The following is a 17,632-nucleotide window of genomic DNA, read 5'->3' as shown; positions in this document are numbered from 1 at the left end:
GTCTCTGTGTGTATACATTTATACGTGTGTACAGATGTGTGCCGGACAAGGTGCGCATGGGTTGTGCAGATTTCTTCTTTCACTCTCGAAAAAGCCACGTATAGTTGGACCTCTAAACTACGGAACAATCAAGTTTTCTTTCCACGAAACTGAACTAGAAGAAACAGTGTAAGGAAAGGCAAGGGTGACGGAGAAAAGAGACAAATAAAGTCTGTAAGACCACAGAATAGGAAGTGACCCCTTAAAATTAGGCAGTTCAATACCTACTTTCTAGGTGGTTGATGACCAAATTATGTAAATTTGAATCTGGACAGGGTTAAAGAGAATCCCTGCCCCCTAGGCATCAGAATCATGGGAGACGGTGAGCGCACATCAAATGTACGCGCATCTCTTCGCCCTGCGAGTCCTAGCCTCAGTGAGCCACCACCACTGTTGGCAGCGTGGCATCTTGCTGGTGTGGAGTGAAACAACAGTGAAGAACTACTGACCTAAAACAGAAGACATGCAATCCCTTTGAAATGCTTTCCAAGTTTACTGTGTTCATAACCCAGTTCACTCAAAGCAGGGCAAAATAAAGGCTCGAAAATTATTAATAACCTAAAATGCAGGGAAGGAAAGGTGCCTCCGAGGGCGCTGACTGGGCGCGCAGCCACAGCTCACTGGCTTGCCTGCATCTCAGGGCTTACTGTCCCTGATATAAAGCTAGTATTATTCACAGTAGATCTAAATATGACAGGAGCAGGGTAGCACCCACTTCTCTTCAATTTAACTCAACTGTCAAATTTATTAAATTACAATAACAACATAACTATCAAGATTCTCATGTCCACTCAATGTATTTTTACCCTACAGGCAAATACGCCCAGGAAGCCAAAACATAATCAGTCACGTGGTGAGCAGAAAATCAGAGCATCCCTTCACTGGGAATGCAGTGAGTCTACAAAACGGACACTTTGTCAGACTCTTTACTTCTGAAAGGTTTTCCCTTCTCCACCAAATTAATTTTTGTTTCTATCATCCCAGGTAGGAATATACACACAAGACCAAAGCCAGTCCATGTGCAGTTAATTTAAATACATCGGGTGGGAGGAGGTTCAGAGTCTGTGAAAGACATGAATTTTGGACTAAATGGCATAAATTTAAAAAATGATAGTTCTTGGAAGTGGCGGGGGGGAGGGCATCCCCAAGTGATATAATACTGATTTGGTGAGAAAACAAACCTCAATTGTTAATCTAATGAGTATTATAACGAATTCTTAAAAAACACTGAGATAGACCTTAAGAAATAATTCAAGAAAAGAAGGGACAGACCTCTTCCCAGGGCAATTTGAACTGAAAAAGCATATCTGTCACTGCTAGCCTCCTGAATTAGCGCAACCAGACTAAAGAGAGATCTGGATGTTAAAGGCATACAACTGACATTTTATAAGGTCAGGCTTACATGAAAGCTTGTGATAAGCCAGTGAGATTGACCTTTTTTCCTTTTTCTTTTGTATTTGCCAGGTAGAGGATTAAAATCTATGTCGTTCTTTGGGGGAAATCTCCCTTGAATTACAATGTAAATAACCAGGACCATGATGGGTAAAAGAACACTGCCGCTGGAGCAGAATGCAGAGGTGCTCATTCCCCAAGCGAGAGGACCGGGCGCCGTATCATGGTGCTCTTTGGAAGGGGCACAGGGAGAGAAACATTTGTCAGCGCCCCGCAGGGGCGGGGGCGGGGGCCGAGGGCCTGCACAGCCTCCCTGGGGTGGGACTGAGAGCAGTCAGAGGCCAGACAAGCTTCCCACGACAATGGGAACGCGCTTCTTTTGTAGTAATAAAAGTGCCGATAACAATACAAATAAACTCAAACAAAAACACTGTCCCCTTGCAGGGCAGGGTGTGCAGAAGGGGGATTAAAGGAGCCACGGCGAGCTGACACAGACTGGCAAGATATGAGACATTTAGTACTTCAGAATTCCTAGTTTCTGAGTGAAAGGAATGGGAAGCTAGCCGACTATATATCTAAGTTAGCAGATATTTGACAGTATCCTGAGTTTTTCATGCTTTTATGGGATGTTCTTGAGGTTCATCTCCATCTTTGAAATCATACAAATCTGTGGTATGATCCTTAGAAGTGGCAAGTTCTACTTGTGCTGCCATATAGTACGTCACGGAAAACGGACACAATAATGGCGCTCTTAAGAAATAACTGTGATGAAAGGACCTAGACCACTTTGTAAAATGTAAAATGCTAAAAAAGGTTCCTAAGATACCTTATACAAGATTTAATGTTATTTCTCACTTGTTCCCCTCATATTAGAGGCATATATATTTAACAATTTAAAATATAGGGATAAGCGAAGTACTTTTACTTATGTTTTTAAAATGCTTCATTTCGTTTCTTTTAATTTTATTTTTCAGAGAGAGGGAGAGAAACATTGATATGTGAGAGATACATCTATGGGTTGCCTCTCCCATGCTCCCAACTGGGGACCTGGCCCACAGCCCAGGCATTTGCCCTGATTGGGAATTGAACTATTGACATTTTGTATCACAGGCTGGCACTCAATCCACTGAGCCACATTAGCCAGGGCTAAACAAAATACTTTCATATCTATCATTCTCTCAGGGGTGCTTTTGGAACTAACAGTCCTTTATAACCATCCTACCTTCCCTCTCTGAAAATACTCAAGGCCACTGATGGAGATGTACTGAAATGGGGTGAACCAAACAGAATCATTTGCATATTCAAGTTTTTACTCAGGAATATTAGAAGACAAAATGGAACTAAATGTTCTCTCTCTCTCTCACACATTCATACACGCACACTCAATTTAGGTCTTCATCCTACCTCAATCTTATCCCTAGTTCCATGACTTCTCCTGATCCCAACACACTACCCAGTTCAACGACACTGATTCGACTTCCCTTGCAGGAAACTATAGTCTAAGTTCCCTGCCACTAGTTTCCTCTAATTTTAGACTTTGCTTCATATTACCCAGAAGTGCCACCTTCTCAAAGATTAAAATCCAATGTCACTTTTTTTTGCATAAAATTTGTCAACTTCTACTGTTCATACTGTATCCTCCTTAGCACTTTTCCCTGGAGGCTGTTGATATCTTACTCTGCTCTCATGATTTCTGTCTTTCGTTACACCGCATTACGCTGCACAGTAACGGGTGACGTGGCTACCTCCTCTGTGGGCTGTGAACCAGCTCTAGGTCCAGGACTGTGTCCTTTTAAATCTGGTAGCTTCATTGCCTAAACTTGGGGCTCAGCTCATCTTAGGCATAAGTGAAGTAATGAATAAATGAACCCAGTAAGTTACTACATAGTGAAAATAATTTTCCTAAGGTATTTTCAAGGGAATTGAAAATGACAGAGGAAACATTTTGACACAACAGAAGGAAAAAAGAATAAACTTTCAGTGTAAGTGAGTTCAAATCATCGAGGTAGGGAAAGAGGGAATTTTGAAGATCCGACCGTCCTAACTCTCTAAGCACACAAGAGGTTACTAGTATATTCTCTCCAAGGTATCAGAAAAACTGGGATGAAAGGTATGGCTTACATAATGGCTTTCAAAAGCCATTTGCTTTTGACTGCAATCTAGAACAAGAAATATTTTTTACCAAGTGATCTAGTACATAGCAGTTTCTGTGTGTATGATGACACACAACTTTGAATAGTATTTACCCTTATTATATGCTATGTACTCTTATCCCTTTTTCTTTTTAAAAGGTTGGTTAGGACCCACTAAACTGATCTTACAATCAAATAATAGGTCACAACTGGTTGATCCAGTTTGAAAAACTGTTCTACAGACTCACCACTTTCTAGCACCTTGTAAGAATCTGCTATGCTGGTTACTTTTTCAATTCGTCTCTATCTAGCTTAAATTACAGTGCCAGGCTTTCTACGCCAACTGTCTCAAGTCAATTTAATAGCCACAGGAATGAACACCTTAAACTGTTCTATATGGGATCTGAATTATCTGTTTGAAATGTGCAGAGCTACCATTTGATGAGAGTTTAACTAAAATCACGTTAAAGAAGATCCCCCAAATTCTTTCATTGGAAAACTAAAGTTTTGATGATTAAACACTATTGATACGTGCACAATTCCCTGCTCTCCTACACTTAGCCAAGTGATCTTTCTAGTATATACCAAGTTAAAAGAAATTTCGAGTACCAAATAATCTTTATCATTCATTCCATATTGCTGATCAAATAAGGGTGGCAAGAAAAGTACAGCTAACATTTTGAACTACTAGTCAGGAAACCATAGCAGAGTATTCTTACATGCCTATAAAAAGCTCCATCTACTAAATCTATTAAATCTACTAGAGAAGATTTAATACTTATGCATTGATATGTTTTTGCTTATTTTCCAATTAACTCTAACAAAAATCATGGCTTAGACTATTAATTATATACTAATAAAGCTTTTAAAAAAAATGTCTTAAGAACTCTTTTCCAAATATCTAAACAAGCCCGTCTGCTTTAGCTGTAAATGAAGTTTGATACACACTACCACTTCCCCCCCAAAACAATCAAGTCCAACAACTTATAAACTGAATATAATAAAATTGTGTTAAAAAATGCTTACCATTTGGAAGCAAATAATGATAAAATGGACACTCAATACAAGCAAGGTTATCTACTGTGTTACTTGATACTTTTTTAAAAATCCTCACCTGAGGATATGTCGTTGTTGTTTACTTTTTTTATTGATTTGAGAGCGAGGGGGAGAGGGAGAAACAAAGTGAGAGAGAAACATCGACAGGCTGCTTCTGTACACACCCCTACTAGGGATCCAACCCCCGACCTAGGTGTGTGCCCTTGCTGGGAATCACACCGGCAACCTTTTGGTGGACAGCACAGTGCTCCAACCAATTGAACCACCTGGCCATAGCAGTAAATACATACTTTCCATTAACGAATTTTCCACTTATTTCAGCTATAAAATCTAACATCGCATGACTTGGGTATATGTTTTTACATTTGAGTACAAGTGTGTGCTGAGAAAAATCCAGTACATGGGAAAAATAACTCCACAACTCAGAAAATGGCAGAAAGCAATACTATTTTCCATTTTTTCCACTCTATTTCCCTTATGCAATTTCTGGTTCCTACACCTTAAGACATAAGGGTCCCTGAATTAATTCCAAAGCACCAAGAGAATCAGACAAGAAAATTCTGGATTAGAAGAAATAACTCCTTTTTTTAAAAAAATCATAACAATTTAAGAGCTAGGTATCAATTTGAAGATAGGATTACTAAAATAAATTCATTTATGAGATGTTATTCAATAGACTGTAATCCTTCTTCACTGATCAGGCCACTAGTTTAGAACAGTTAATAACAAGAAACAAGTAGTTATAGCTTTAAAATTTACTAAGAAATAACAATTACTTTTCCAGAAAAATGCTCTATGGTCATGTGACATAACTGAGTAATTTTCCAATTTCATAAATATCAGATCAAAAAGGCAGAAACAGCTAGACAGCCAAAGAAATAAGAAATTAACTGAAAGATAATCTAGACCAACTGCTAACAATAGCATTATTTTTTAATATATATTAGAAATGATCAGAGATCACTTTTAACTGCATGTATATTATGACCTTGAAAAAGCAGGTTTAAATATATTGATATCAGTTCTAATCTTTGTCATTTTAAACCAGTTGTTCCCCTGTATATAAAACATCTTTATACATCTAGTTCTAAAAAACACCATTTAAATGTTGAACAATATACAGGGTGTGGCAAAAATAGATTGTTGTTTGTATGGAAAATAATACAATAATTAGTAAATAATAACACAAGAACACACCCCGTGTTTCTCATACTCTCAACTGTAACCTGCTTTGCCCTGCCCTGTATGTTCTTTTCTTATTCCTGGTAAAAGGAAGTACTAGCATCCTCTGAAAAACCAAAACTACTATAACAGCCTTCATGAGCTGACAATATTGTTTTCATACTTATGTCTCAAGAAAAGAGCAAACAAAAATCAGCAAATCATTATTCTTTTTTAGTAAGCAATCTCAACATAAAATTTTCCTCTAAAATTTATGAAAAACTAAGTCCAGCAAACAGATATTATGAAAATATCGACATATCGGGTTTAGCTGAAAATATTCTTTAGGTGAATAAGCCAACGAAGAGAACTGAGGCAGGGGAACATCAAATTACTAAAGGCCAGAAGTTACGAGGCAGAACTGTATCCAAGTACTAAAAGCATGATTTTGAAGCAGCAACTTCTCATTATCTAAGAGATTTCATTTAGAAATGATTTGTCATCAGAAACTACTGACTTTGATTATCATGTTCATTTACAGTACACTTTGAAATTTTACCCCTTTTGAGGATTTTTTAAAAAGCATTAAAATCTTAAGAAGTAGATACCAAACTTTTAAAACAGTTTTTCACAACAAATTTATTAGAAGAATAGTGGTTTTGAAAAGTCTAGCATCCAGTGAGAACTACCATACACAACATTACAGCTGGGAATGTTTCTCCAAAATGTCATGGTCAAATAATACAATGGAACCATTAAATCTTACACATGCACGAAAGAACTAGCGCTTTGACATACAATGCAAAAAAAAGGGGACCACATGGATTAAAGTTTTAAGTACTCATCACATACATTAAGACACAGCTTATTTTAGTCCAGTCAAAAATCAGAACTGCATTAAAAATTTAATGTAGTGCAATCAAACCAAAAAACTTAATTTGTGATCATAAGTGCTCTACTACATAAACATTGATCATAGCAAGGAACAAAAAGTTCAAATCACACAGTACAAAAAAATCTGTAAATAAATATATACTACAGTACAAGAGAAATATTAAATTATACAATTCCGTCAAACTGTAAACAGTATATTGAAATGAGGTCCATAAGAGTAAAGGGGGTTCCTGTTTTGCTGCATGACACTTGAACTTCTAGAAATCTGAAAGATGCCATTTTCCATATCTTCAAAGGCTATGGGTTTATATATGGAGAATTCCTTTTAGATGTAAGATATCAAATATTAAAGCAGAGGAATAATCTGTTTTGTTGACTGCAGACAGTTCTACAGACAACAAAAGGAATATTTATGAATAAAGACCTCTAGTTGACAAGTTTTAACATTAAAGATGCAGAGGGCTAAAACACTGGAATTAGAACTTTGCATCAGAATAAACTTGTCACTGAGGAGTTCGATGCTACAAAATATATTGACAAAATCGTCTGCTAATGCAGACCCAGGCCTCTGCTAAGTTTTTGACATTTACATACTCATGTTACAACACCACCTTTGGCAGAATCACTACTAATAAACTCAGAGCACCCCTGGCCCAATGGTTCCATCACAGTGGCCAGTGCACAGAATTCTCTAAAGACATTGCATAAACTAGAATGTAGAGGTCAGACACCCAAGGACCAGTGCTTGAATTTAGTAGTAGTATGGTGAAGAAGCAAGAGCCACATCAAGGAGGAACTGCATCTGTTTTATTTTTCAGAAGCAGCAAGGAATGTTGTTTAATTGTGCTGGCTATTTAGTGGCATTTAAAAATATATAGTTTAACTATGTGTATGTTTCATGTGCTGGCTATACACTGACGCACATTTTGTTTTCTTTTTTAAATACACTGTTAACAGGAACCCCCATATTATCTGCTCAGTAGTAATAACTGAATATATAGAATGCCACTATAAGAGTGTGAGGCACCGTGTGCTGGAGAGTTATATGCAGCTTTAAAATGTTTGGCTGAGTTATACCTGGATACCTGAACTGAGTTTTTAAGTTGACATTCATCAAGGATGTGCTACCAGCACGTCGAAATAAAAGCAAAACAGAAAAATACAAGTCACTGTTAGGTTTAAGAATAGCATCAAAGTACCTGAATTGAGTGAGAATAGTGTGTAAACTGTCCCTGAGGGTTTTTAAACAGTGTGTACAAGTTGGATTCCTAAGAACATTAGTTGTATTCAACAGCGTGGACTGATAAAATACCAATGTCTGACACTTTAAAGTGGAGGCTATAAAGAATTATATGCAAACACTCCAAATGTATAGTTTATACACTTCTTCGCGAAGCAGCAGTAAGCTGCTGTAGAGTATACATCCCATCAGAACAAGCAACATGTGGGAGTCAGATAAAGGTTTCTACCTTAGTCTGGTCTTTTGACAGCACAGCATAGCAATACCCAATGACTCTATCTTTCCTAGATCAGAATGTAACTAATTTTGACTAGCAATATAGGATTAGACTTTAATCAAACACTTTGCTATTACATACTAAAATTCCTTAAACTTACTAATGCTGGTATACTAACCTAGTTAATTGTCCCCCCCATTTTAGAAATATACCCTTCCACAACTTAAAAACATTAAGATCCATTTTCAGTCCTCTGATGTAAAAGCATGTCAGTGAATTAATATTAAAAATTTACACAGTAAAAAGGCTTGAATTTCAGCCAAAGATTCTAAATACTGCTCATTCCCTGAAGACTTAAAGGGAGAGAGAATCCCTACCCATTTTCCTAGTGATTTATTTTTCTAAAATTATCTGACACAATTTTCATTTTGGGGAATTTTCCCCTCACCTCCTCTCAAATTCTAAATTCTTAAGCCTTGAAATGCTTAATGAAGTGGGGAGAATGAGGCAATCACTTGTAATCGCTTGCAAGGTATAAAATGTTATGGTCTTTTTTAAATAAGATTTATATAAATGTGATTTGACCCCATATTATGTTGTATGTTTTATATTTTTAAGCAATCACCATAAAACTTACAGTACCTAAGACTGAAGATAAATTAAGACTTTAGTGTTGTAACAGAAAAAGTGCTAAAAATCCCTTTTCTAGTACTTTAAACATTTCATACAAGTGCTTTCCTAGTGACAGTAAAGTTTACTATATACCCTTCCACCAGGGAGAAAAATGTCACCTGGATGAAAGAAAAGTTTAGGAGTGTAGCACCGGTTATTTACCAAGTCATAGATGTTAACAGATGATGTTTCTCTCATTCAGAGGGGGTAAAAATATCCCAGGTTGAAATTCTATTTTGGCTATTGAATGTTACTGTAAAAATCCCTGCTCTACTGTGTCAGTGTCCTGTGTCAAACCCCCTCCCAACCCCCCTCCCCCAGTCCCCTTACACACTATCCACTGAGAATCTAATCTCTAAAGAGATTATTTTAAAATTTATGTTTTCAGGACATACCTGAGAAAGGGTGCAATTATGCAGAACAAGGAACCCAAGACTGTACTAATACTGGTTATAGGTTCATAAATTCTTTCCCAAGACAAGTCTAAAGTCTAAGAGGTATGTATGGATCTTCAAATATGTTTTACTGCTCTAGATTTTTTTGGTATGTGTGTAGGGTCATTTCCAGTGTTGAAAAGATCATCTTGAGCCTGTTCAATAACAGTTCAAGATGGGGTAAAGAGTTCATTTCCATATTCAAACAATAAAGATTAAATATTATAATTATATTTGCTATATCCAATACATCTATGATTAACTAAAAGTGCTTGCTTTTCAGATTTTATTGATACAGATCTAAATGAACTGGAAACCTTAAAATTATCCCCCAAATAGTTGCAGAATTAACTTGTTTTCTTTGTCAAATCAACAATAGCCTGATTCTCATTTTCAAATAATCTAAAGAGATTTTTCTGTCAAATGAAGATGGCCCAACATTACCACATTATCCATCCTGCCACTCATTATTAGTATGATAGGACAAAATCTCAAGTTAGCCTTTTCTCAAGTTTACATACTTTCCCATCCTACTTTCTTTCCACCCCTTTCCCCCAATCTCCTTCATAACACTGAGGGCACACAGCTACAGGGCTAGTATCTGCTACTTTAAAAGGCAACTGCAACTGAGAATTTATGTGGGAATAAGAGCAAAAGGATATGCAAAGAATTTTCTCTATTTTCCCTTCAGTCACCATGTTCACAAGTCCTACTCAAGTCTCAAGGACAGAATGAATCCAAAAGAGAGAGGGAGAGAGAGAGAAAGGGAGGGAGGGAGGGAGGAAGAGAACGCACTAAGATGACTGGAAGTCTGTATTCCTTGTACCACAATTATAATTTCTTTCCTTTTCAGTAGTGTCTCAAAGTTCATACAATATTTAAAAAAAAATCTCTTATACAGAATCTCATATCTTAACAGTTTACTAAATATGCTGTTTGGCTGAAGCCATTAGATTTTTAGTAACACTGGCCTGACTGTAGCATTAATGAAGACCTAATTATAATCAAATAGTAACAAGGAAAACAATCTTTGATATCTTCATGAAGGTCAAAATTTCACCTATAATTTTCAATGTCTCCTACAAAAGATTAAGTGGAGCAGTTCAGTCTATTGTCATATTTCATGACCAATGACAGCAACCTGAATGTACAGAAAAGGGTTGTTCATATGATAACCACCTCTGGAATTTAGTTAAAGAATAATCACAAAAGCAAAAATATGGTTTCAAAATTAAATCTACAGGGATAATACCTATTACAGAAAATAATGAACTGTCACACACATCTGTTACAACTAAAAGTAACTTCAGGTTCTGACATTAATTTGTTTTATAAGAGTTACTAACTGAATCCAAGCCTCACTATTATGGGTCGATGAAATGTAAGAGAATTACAAAGGCTTAGAACCAGGCCTTGCACCATGTGCTTATTCGGGGCAGGGGGAGAACACAGTTCACTAGCAGCTCCAGGGTTGCTATGTACTGCCTAATGAGAGAAGGTAGTTATGTATGACATGGGCCTTTGCAGGTAGTCACTTTTAGTCTAATTTAGAGTTCTCTCCAGAAAATTGGGAACTAAACTTCTCGTTGTGCCTATTGTTTTACTATCTGATCCCATATAGCTCATCTTATAGCTCAGGTAAAACGTTGGAGAATGAAAATGCCAATTGGTTGAGGTAATGGTTTATATAAGATAACCAGAGTTCTAAAAGCACTTCAATATTGTAAAGTAAAAGTGTACCAAATAAAGCTAACACACACGTCACACTGGTTAAGCTTGCTCACCAGCACTGAACAGTAATTAACTTCACAGAAGGACCCTATTATCACACAAAGCCTTACTCATATTCATGATCTGCTGCAGTAAAGGTTTATCAAGCAACATCTAAACTTCAGAGTAACAACAAACTTAATATTAAAAAGTACTATACACAAATATAAATTATTCTTCCGGAAAAAGAGACCTTGTCCTTCATGGTATTTGGGGAACAGAAATAAGTGTATAGCTCATCACAAACATAGTTCAGTTGCTTGTAAGCCTACTGAACAAAGTACTATTATAGTCAAGTTTGATGATTATGTCTCAGAAATGAGAACATTAACGATAAAAATACCAACTAGATATCCTTCCACAGAATTAGTGTTTTTAATTTTATAGTGTGATAGCTTATCTACTCTGTAATAATAATGCTCTCTCATAAAAAAATGCAAGAACTGATCTTAAATACATTATCTCCAACATCAGTTTGAATAATGTTGTAAGTTTGAGTAATGTCATCATCTGCCTACTGGAAAATGCAAGGAGACAAGGCTTTTGTGACAAAGACAACTGTGAACTATACTTTCCCATACCATAAGAATGGTCAACTGTTTTTTGGGCCATGCAAAACTCTGATTGGCAGAAATTAAGCATGCGAATAGACCAATCTATTACACATTTATGAGGACATCCCCAAACTAGAATATCTACATCGAAAGTGCCAATACCAAACAGTGGCAAATTAAGAGAGAAATCAAATATTAAGGGATCACTGCGGCACCAAGACTTGACAGCCAGCCATGTGATGAGCCACCTCCAGGAAATACATGGTATAATGGAGCTCTGAACACAAAATTTAACATTAAAAGTGCACCTGAATATTACAAACTAACTTTACAAAACCTACAATAAGGTAAAATATATATCTTTTGAAATATTCAGCAGCTTTCCGTATTTTTTTAAAAGATTTTTTTGAGAGGCTCATGAAATTTAAAAGGGACCACTATCTAATTTCACCCATGCTTCACAAAACAATAATGGCTATTTTATATTGCAGTTACCAATGTAATGCAATTAGTGCTTAAAAACAATCTACAAAAAAGAAAAACAGAGAGAGACCGACCGACCTTTGGAGGAAATATGCTTATTCAAAAGCTTCTTGGAAAAGAAAATTTACCTGAATATCAAGTCATGACTGATCTCAAGTGTAATGTTTAAAAGCTTCACAGACATGAATATTACAATCTTCAGGTCTCAGGACTTTTAATCTGAGAAAGTTTAGAGTTTGGTTTGTTTTTAAAATTCACTTTCTAACCAAAACAAATAATAGAAGTACTCAAATTTTCACTATTTACAACTCTCAGCCTACAATCTGAAATGACATAATACAAGTTCTCTTATTTAAACTGCAGCATTAAAGGGTAGGCACACCATTCTTCTGCTGCTCGATTGTCATCCACTGAAACACACATAGAAAATATTTATGTTAGTAAAATGATCACTCCATGTACACTACAATGACAAAATTTACATAACTCAACTCATACATCACTTTATAGACTACCACATAGGATTAAACCTCTCTGAACAGTAAAACTCTACAAAGTTGAACTTTTAGGGCCAAATTTTTAAATGGGCCTTTTATGATGCCTTTCTGTGAGGGGATAAAAGCAAGCACAAATTAACTGCTCAAAGTACCTTTCTGTAGCAATTTTGGGTTACTGAATACCCCAAACATCACGCAAAAAGGCACACGGCTACAATTAATTGTGCACGACAAATTATTGAGTGTGGAACAAAGGAGGCATTCCTTCATAAGCTTAGCCCTTTGCTTTTAGCAAACTTTCAACAACTTCCTCCAACTGCAGATGAAAACCATACATTTCAGAGTATTTTAATTGCAATTTCCAGCTAGGCTAGAAAATGCTGCAGAGTCACATACTGCTCTGACCCCAAACCTCTTTTTCTGTTGAGAACACTAGAAAGCTAAGAGGAAACAGGCTTAGTCATCCACTGATTAAAAACTGCTATACAAAATAACCAAACCCTAAAGAGGAACCCAAGCCCAGGCTATGTCAATAATGAGCAGTGCATGTATTTTAGTAACAGCAATGGTGTGCCTAACCTTTGAACACATAGGTTGCTGAGGGAAAACTATCCTTAACCTAGTTAACTGCTCTGGTGTTTCCAGGCAAGAATTTATGCCTTGGGAATATCTGGACCTACTTCTTCTCAAACTGTTATTATCCACCTGAAATCTTTAGCCTCAATTTTAATGCTCCAAGTTTGACTTCATTTGTTACAAAAGCTTCAGTGACTTTTTAAAATTTTTGGTTAAGCATTTAGAAGGGCCTGACCACCTTTCTCAGCAGATTAGAATACAGGGTGGATGTGGTATGATTTTGTTTTGCACAAACAGTAAATTTAATTTGGTCAAAAATTAAATTTCATGGGCTTTATCAATTATTCTTGCAAAAAAACTGTAGAAAACAAAGGTTCCCAACTTAGTGTGATTTTAAAGCCCATCTCAAACAAGGCTTAGCTGTTCTTCCAGGAGTGCTTGTACAAACATCATCTGAAAGGTCCTGAACTGTGTGCTAAACAACCATGAAAACAAGCAAAAAGTTATGAAGGAGGTGTTATGTAGGATGCTAAAAAAAAAAAGAGAGAAAGAAAAAGAAGATTTAGAGCAACGAATTAAATAAAAACTAAAGAAGAATACAACCCCCCTCCCTTGTACTAGTATCTGGACTAGTTAAAAAAGAAACTAATGAGCTTTATTTTTTATTAAATTATGATTAAAATTGAAATGCAACCTAAATCATATTAGGTCACCTTGGAGTTGTGTTTTTTTTTCTCTCACCACAGACCTTGTGGTGAATGAAGGAAATGGATTCTTCATTCATGTGGATATTTGGGCAGACTATTGAGGCTGTAAAATCTAGATACCACGTTTACAATATTATAATTCATTATACACATTTCTTTTCCTATTTCTCCCATTCCCCAATAAACAGATCTTGAATATTTTAAACTAGTTGCTGCAACGACATCCAGTCGTTAGTTAGCACATGATCAAATCCGTACAAGGATTTAAGAATACAAAGAAACCGAGTTTGCTAAAATGAGGCATCCTCTATTGTTTTATGTAATGTACCCTGACTGCTCCTGAGTAAGAACGGAGCTCGTCCTCCATGAGATAAGGCTATATCCTCACTTGTTGGTGAGACCAAATTCTACCCTTAGAAAATCCCAAATGAAATCACAGCAAAGGTAGTGTTACAAAGTAATTAACCGAAGCATTTCTGAAGGTAGTGTGTGCACATTTTCCACCTCCTTCCCCCCTGGGTGAGCACTAAATAGATTGGTAATTTGTAAGTAAATTTAACAATGAGAAAAAAATCATAAAATGTAAATTGATCCAAATAATTATTTATCATCGAATAAACACATTTCTTAAATTCAAAGATTCATTGTTCCTAAGAGATTTTTCCTTAGGTTAATCCTTCAATTAGCTGAATCATAGAAGAAAAAAATGTGAATAATTTTGTAAGATGGCTTTCCAGTTTGGAGTGATAAAGCTCCCAGAATGCAGAGGTGGTTTCTAAAAGGGGGCTTTTTTCTTTTTCTTTTTAAAATAAAGGCAAATATAACTTAAAAAAAAAAAAAAAAAAAAAGAAAAGCATGCAGGCTCTACAGGCAAGGAGTCCACTTCCATGTATCTGTTCTCTGTGAGGTAACTCAATTCTCTTGTAGAGAAACATGCAAAAGGCCAAACAATATCCCGAGCCATACTGCACATGAAAAATTTTAAATATGCAACATTCAGAATGCACCTTTCAGCTCTGTACACACAAGTCAATGCAAAATCTGCAAAGAAACAAGTGTCACAGTAAATGAAGTTAGGTGCAAGCAGTGATAGCAGTAGTGCTCACCCAGTTTGTACAGTAATTGGCACTCTACAGTATTCCTACTCGTTTTTTGATTCATTTGCACTTTGTGCTGCCTCTCCCTGGGGATCTAATTCAATCTTTACAGAAACATCTGGCCCCTCCGACCTCATTAATTTCATCTTTTTCTTTGGAGGGTTTTTCAAAGTGCCCAGCCTCTCCTTTACTTTGTACTCCAGTGTACTGTGGGGAATCCCATAAATACTCTGAGCTTTGGAAACACTCATTTTTCCACTCATAACCACTGAGATTGCTTCCTCCAGTATCTCACTGTTGTACTGTCTGTATCGCCCTCTTTTCTTCCGAGGCTGCTTGGAGCCAGGGTCTCCTTCTTGATCCGATGTGGGATATGGCTGTCCAGAGGTAGACTGCTCAGCATCTGAGCCCCAAGAATCGGGTCCAGCATCTAACATGCTTTTTCTATTTTGTTTTGGAAGAATAGCCCTCAGTTTTTTACTAAGCGCGCTCTCCGTTTGTGAACCCATTACCAAAGAGCTATAGCTATACTGATCACCAGTGCGAGATTCCCAAGAAAGATCCATTCCTCGAACTTGTGGTATCTTTAAATCTACAGGAGATGAATGGCTCACATCCTTTTTTCCATCTTGTTTTGCTTGAAGTGCCATTTTTGGAAAGGCAGAGTTTTCTGCAAGAAAAGGAAGGTCACTGATGTTGCTGAGTGCACCATTTCCCCTGAACTTCATACGACTGAGGTTGAACTCATAATGTGGTTTTGCCCAAGAGGCTTCCCTGGATAATATTAAGTGCTGTCCATGATTCTGTAATCCAGATGGCCCAAGGCTGGCAGCCGTGGACAATTGGTTTCTGCTCAGTAGTTCTTCACTAATCTGCAGGGATCGAGCCAATGGAACTTTGAGTGATGTGGAGTGTCCAAAACCTTCCCTGGTTCCATCCTGTAAGCTTCTTGGAGGTACCCCATCACCACTCCGAAGTCCGTCTGGGCGGTACTGGCTGGGTCTCCCAGGTCGCCTAATTGGATGGAAGGAAACTGATATGAGCAGGACTTGCACAGGTAGGGAGGGGTGGGTGAGGGGACCACTCCTTTATTAGAAGGCCTTGCTTGGGTAACATCACTTTGTGTTATTTATTTATTTTTCTCTAAAATTAAAAAAAAATGGTCTCGGCAGTTAGTTTTAAAACATGTTCACAAAAAAAGAAAAAGGAAAAAAGAAAAAAAAAACCCAGGAGCTTTTAGGGCAAAGAAAAATTAAACCTGTCAGCTGGTCTCTGGTTGGGTTCACAAATTTTCGGAGAAAAAGTTTCGCGCAACTGTCTGAAAATAGCACCTTAATTATTAATTACAAAGTAATCATCAAGTCTCCATAACTCTACACAGAATTGTGATACCAATGTGACGTTACCACTAAACAAGTACAGTAATAAAAGAGTAAGCCAAATTACTTATTTTAATGCAACATGTACAACATTCATGACAACCAGCCCTAAAACTGGAACCATTTACACTGGTGGAGTCCACAGATAAGTGCTCATTCATCCCACAAACAAGTTGATGTTCATTACCAAAAATCAAACAACTCCACATAACATTTCTTATTTTGCTTGGGCAAAAAATATGGCTACCAGCCCCAAGAGGGAAAAAAAACCCAAATCAAAACAAATCAAAATACCCATCGCATATAACTTACCACACTTCTTCATTTAAAAACACTATTAGTGCCAGATACATGAGTACCACTGATTCTCCATTTAAAATAATCCAAACTTCAAGGAAACTGTATTTTATTTGCCCCAAAACTTTGTTCCTTAAGTTCTAGTCAAAGTAATTATTGTCACAGGTCTATAAACAATTTTGTAGTTTTCCTTATAAAAAACTTAAAATACCAAACATCAATTTTGAAATTTTAAGTGAACAGCTTTTGAATAATGTTTAAAAGTCAACTCCTTACACAAATTCATAGGTTTTTCATTTTCACAATAAAGATTATCAATGATAAAACTGGCAACTGGTAAAGCATGCCCAGGGAGAATTACATTAAGTGAGTACAAAAGAGGAACTCTGCAGACATAATGATAAACCAGCTATATATTCCAAAAGTCTAGAGGGATTCTGTGATGTTATCACTAAATAACATAAGCATAACAATGAATATTCAACTAAAAGATGGACAGTACTGTCCATGCTTCTATCTTCCAGACAACAATATCATGTAGGGAAAAAACTTTCCATTCAGAGGGATAAACAGAGCAACTTCACCATATGATAAGACATGAACCTGGTGGCCAAGTGTGATGTGAATCTTAAGCAAGGGATTCATTTATGCAAACCACGCTTAGTCTTCTCCTACATGTGTCCTTAATTACACAACTCAAGTTTTTTGATATATAAATGGAACCCAAGGATTTGGGACCATGATAACTTCCATCTAGTACAAACTACAGTGAAGAGAAGGGCTTAAGGAAAAAAGATTAAACTATGCAAAATGAACTAAATTAATGTTATTTTTAGACCGAATAAAGGAGAGAAAAAGGAAAATAGTAGAATTTCAGAGAAAATAAAGGGCTCATTTTAGCAGTAAAGAAATCCTTCAATCTGAAGGTTAAGGTAATTAAATGTAACAGTCCACTTAGTATATATAATTATTCCTTTACCATTTAAACAACTCCCCATGTTGATATCTAAAAGTTAAATAAACCTAAATATTAAC

General features: G+C 36.5%; 1 protein-coding gene across 14 annotated transcripts in view; it reads right to left on the bottom strand.

Annotated features, from left to right (window-relative positions):
• Window positions 1–17,632, bottom strand: part of LCOR (ligand dependent nuclear receptor corepressor) — a 127,628-nt gene that overhangs the window by 13,736 nt on the left and 96,260 nt on the right. For 2 of the 14 annotated variants that reach the window (XM_028512765.2, XM_036027094.1), the window contains exon 7: window positions 6,402–15,935. The exons of the other annotated variants lie outside the window; for them this stretch is intronic. In XM_028512765.2, the coding sequence (XP_028368566.1) occupies window positions 14,966–15,935 (970 nt within the window). In that variant the 3' untranslated portion in view covers window positions 6,402–14,965. Of the gene's footprint in view, window positions 1–6,401; window positions 15,936–17,632 lie in introns of those variants that run through there. 14 annotated transcript variants of the gene reach the window in all.

Source organism: Phyllostomus discolor, chromosome 5, assembly GCF_004126475.2.
Source record: "Phyllostomus discolor isolate MPI-MPIP mPhyDis1 chromosome 5, mPhyDis1.pri.v3, whole genome shotgun sequence".
NCBI lineage: Eukaryota > Metazoa > Chordata > Mammalia > Chiroptera > Phyllostomidae > Phyllostomus > Phyllostomus discolor.
This window is presented reverse-complemented; position numbering and strand designations above follow the sequence as displayed.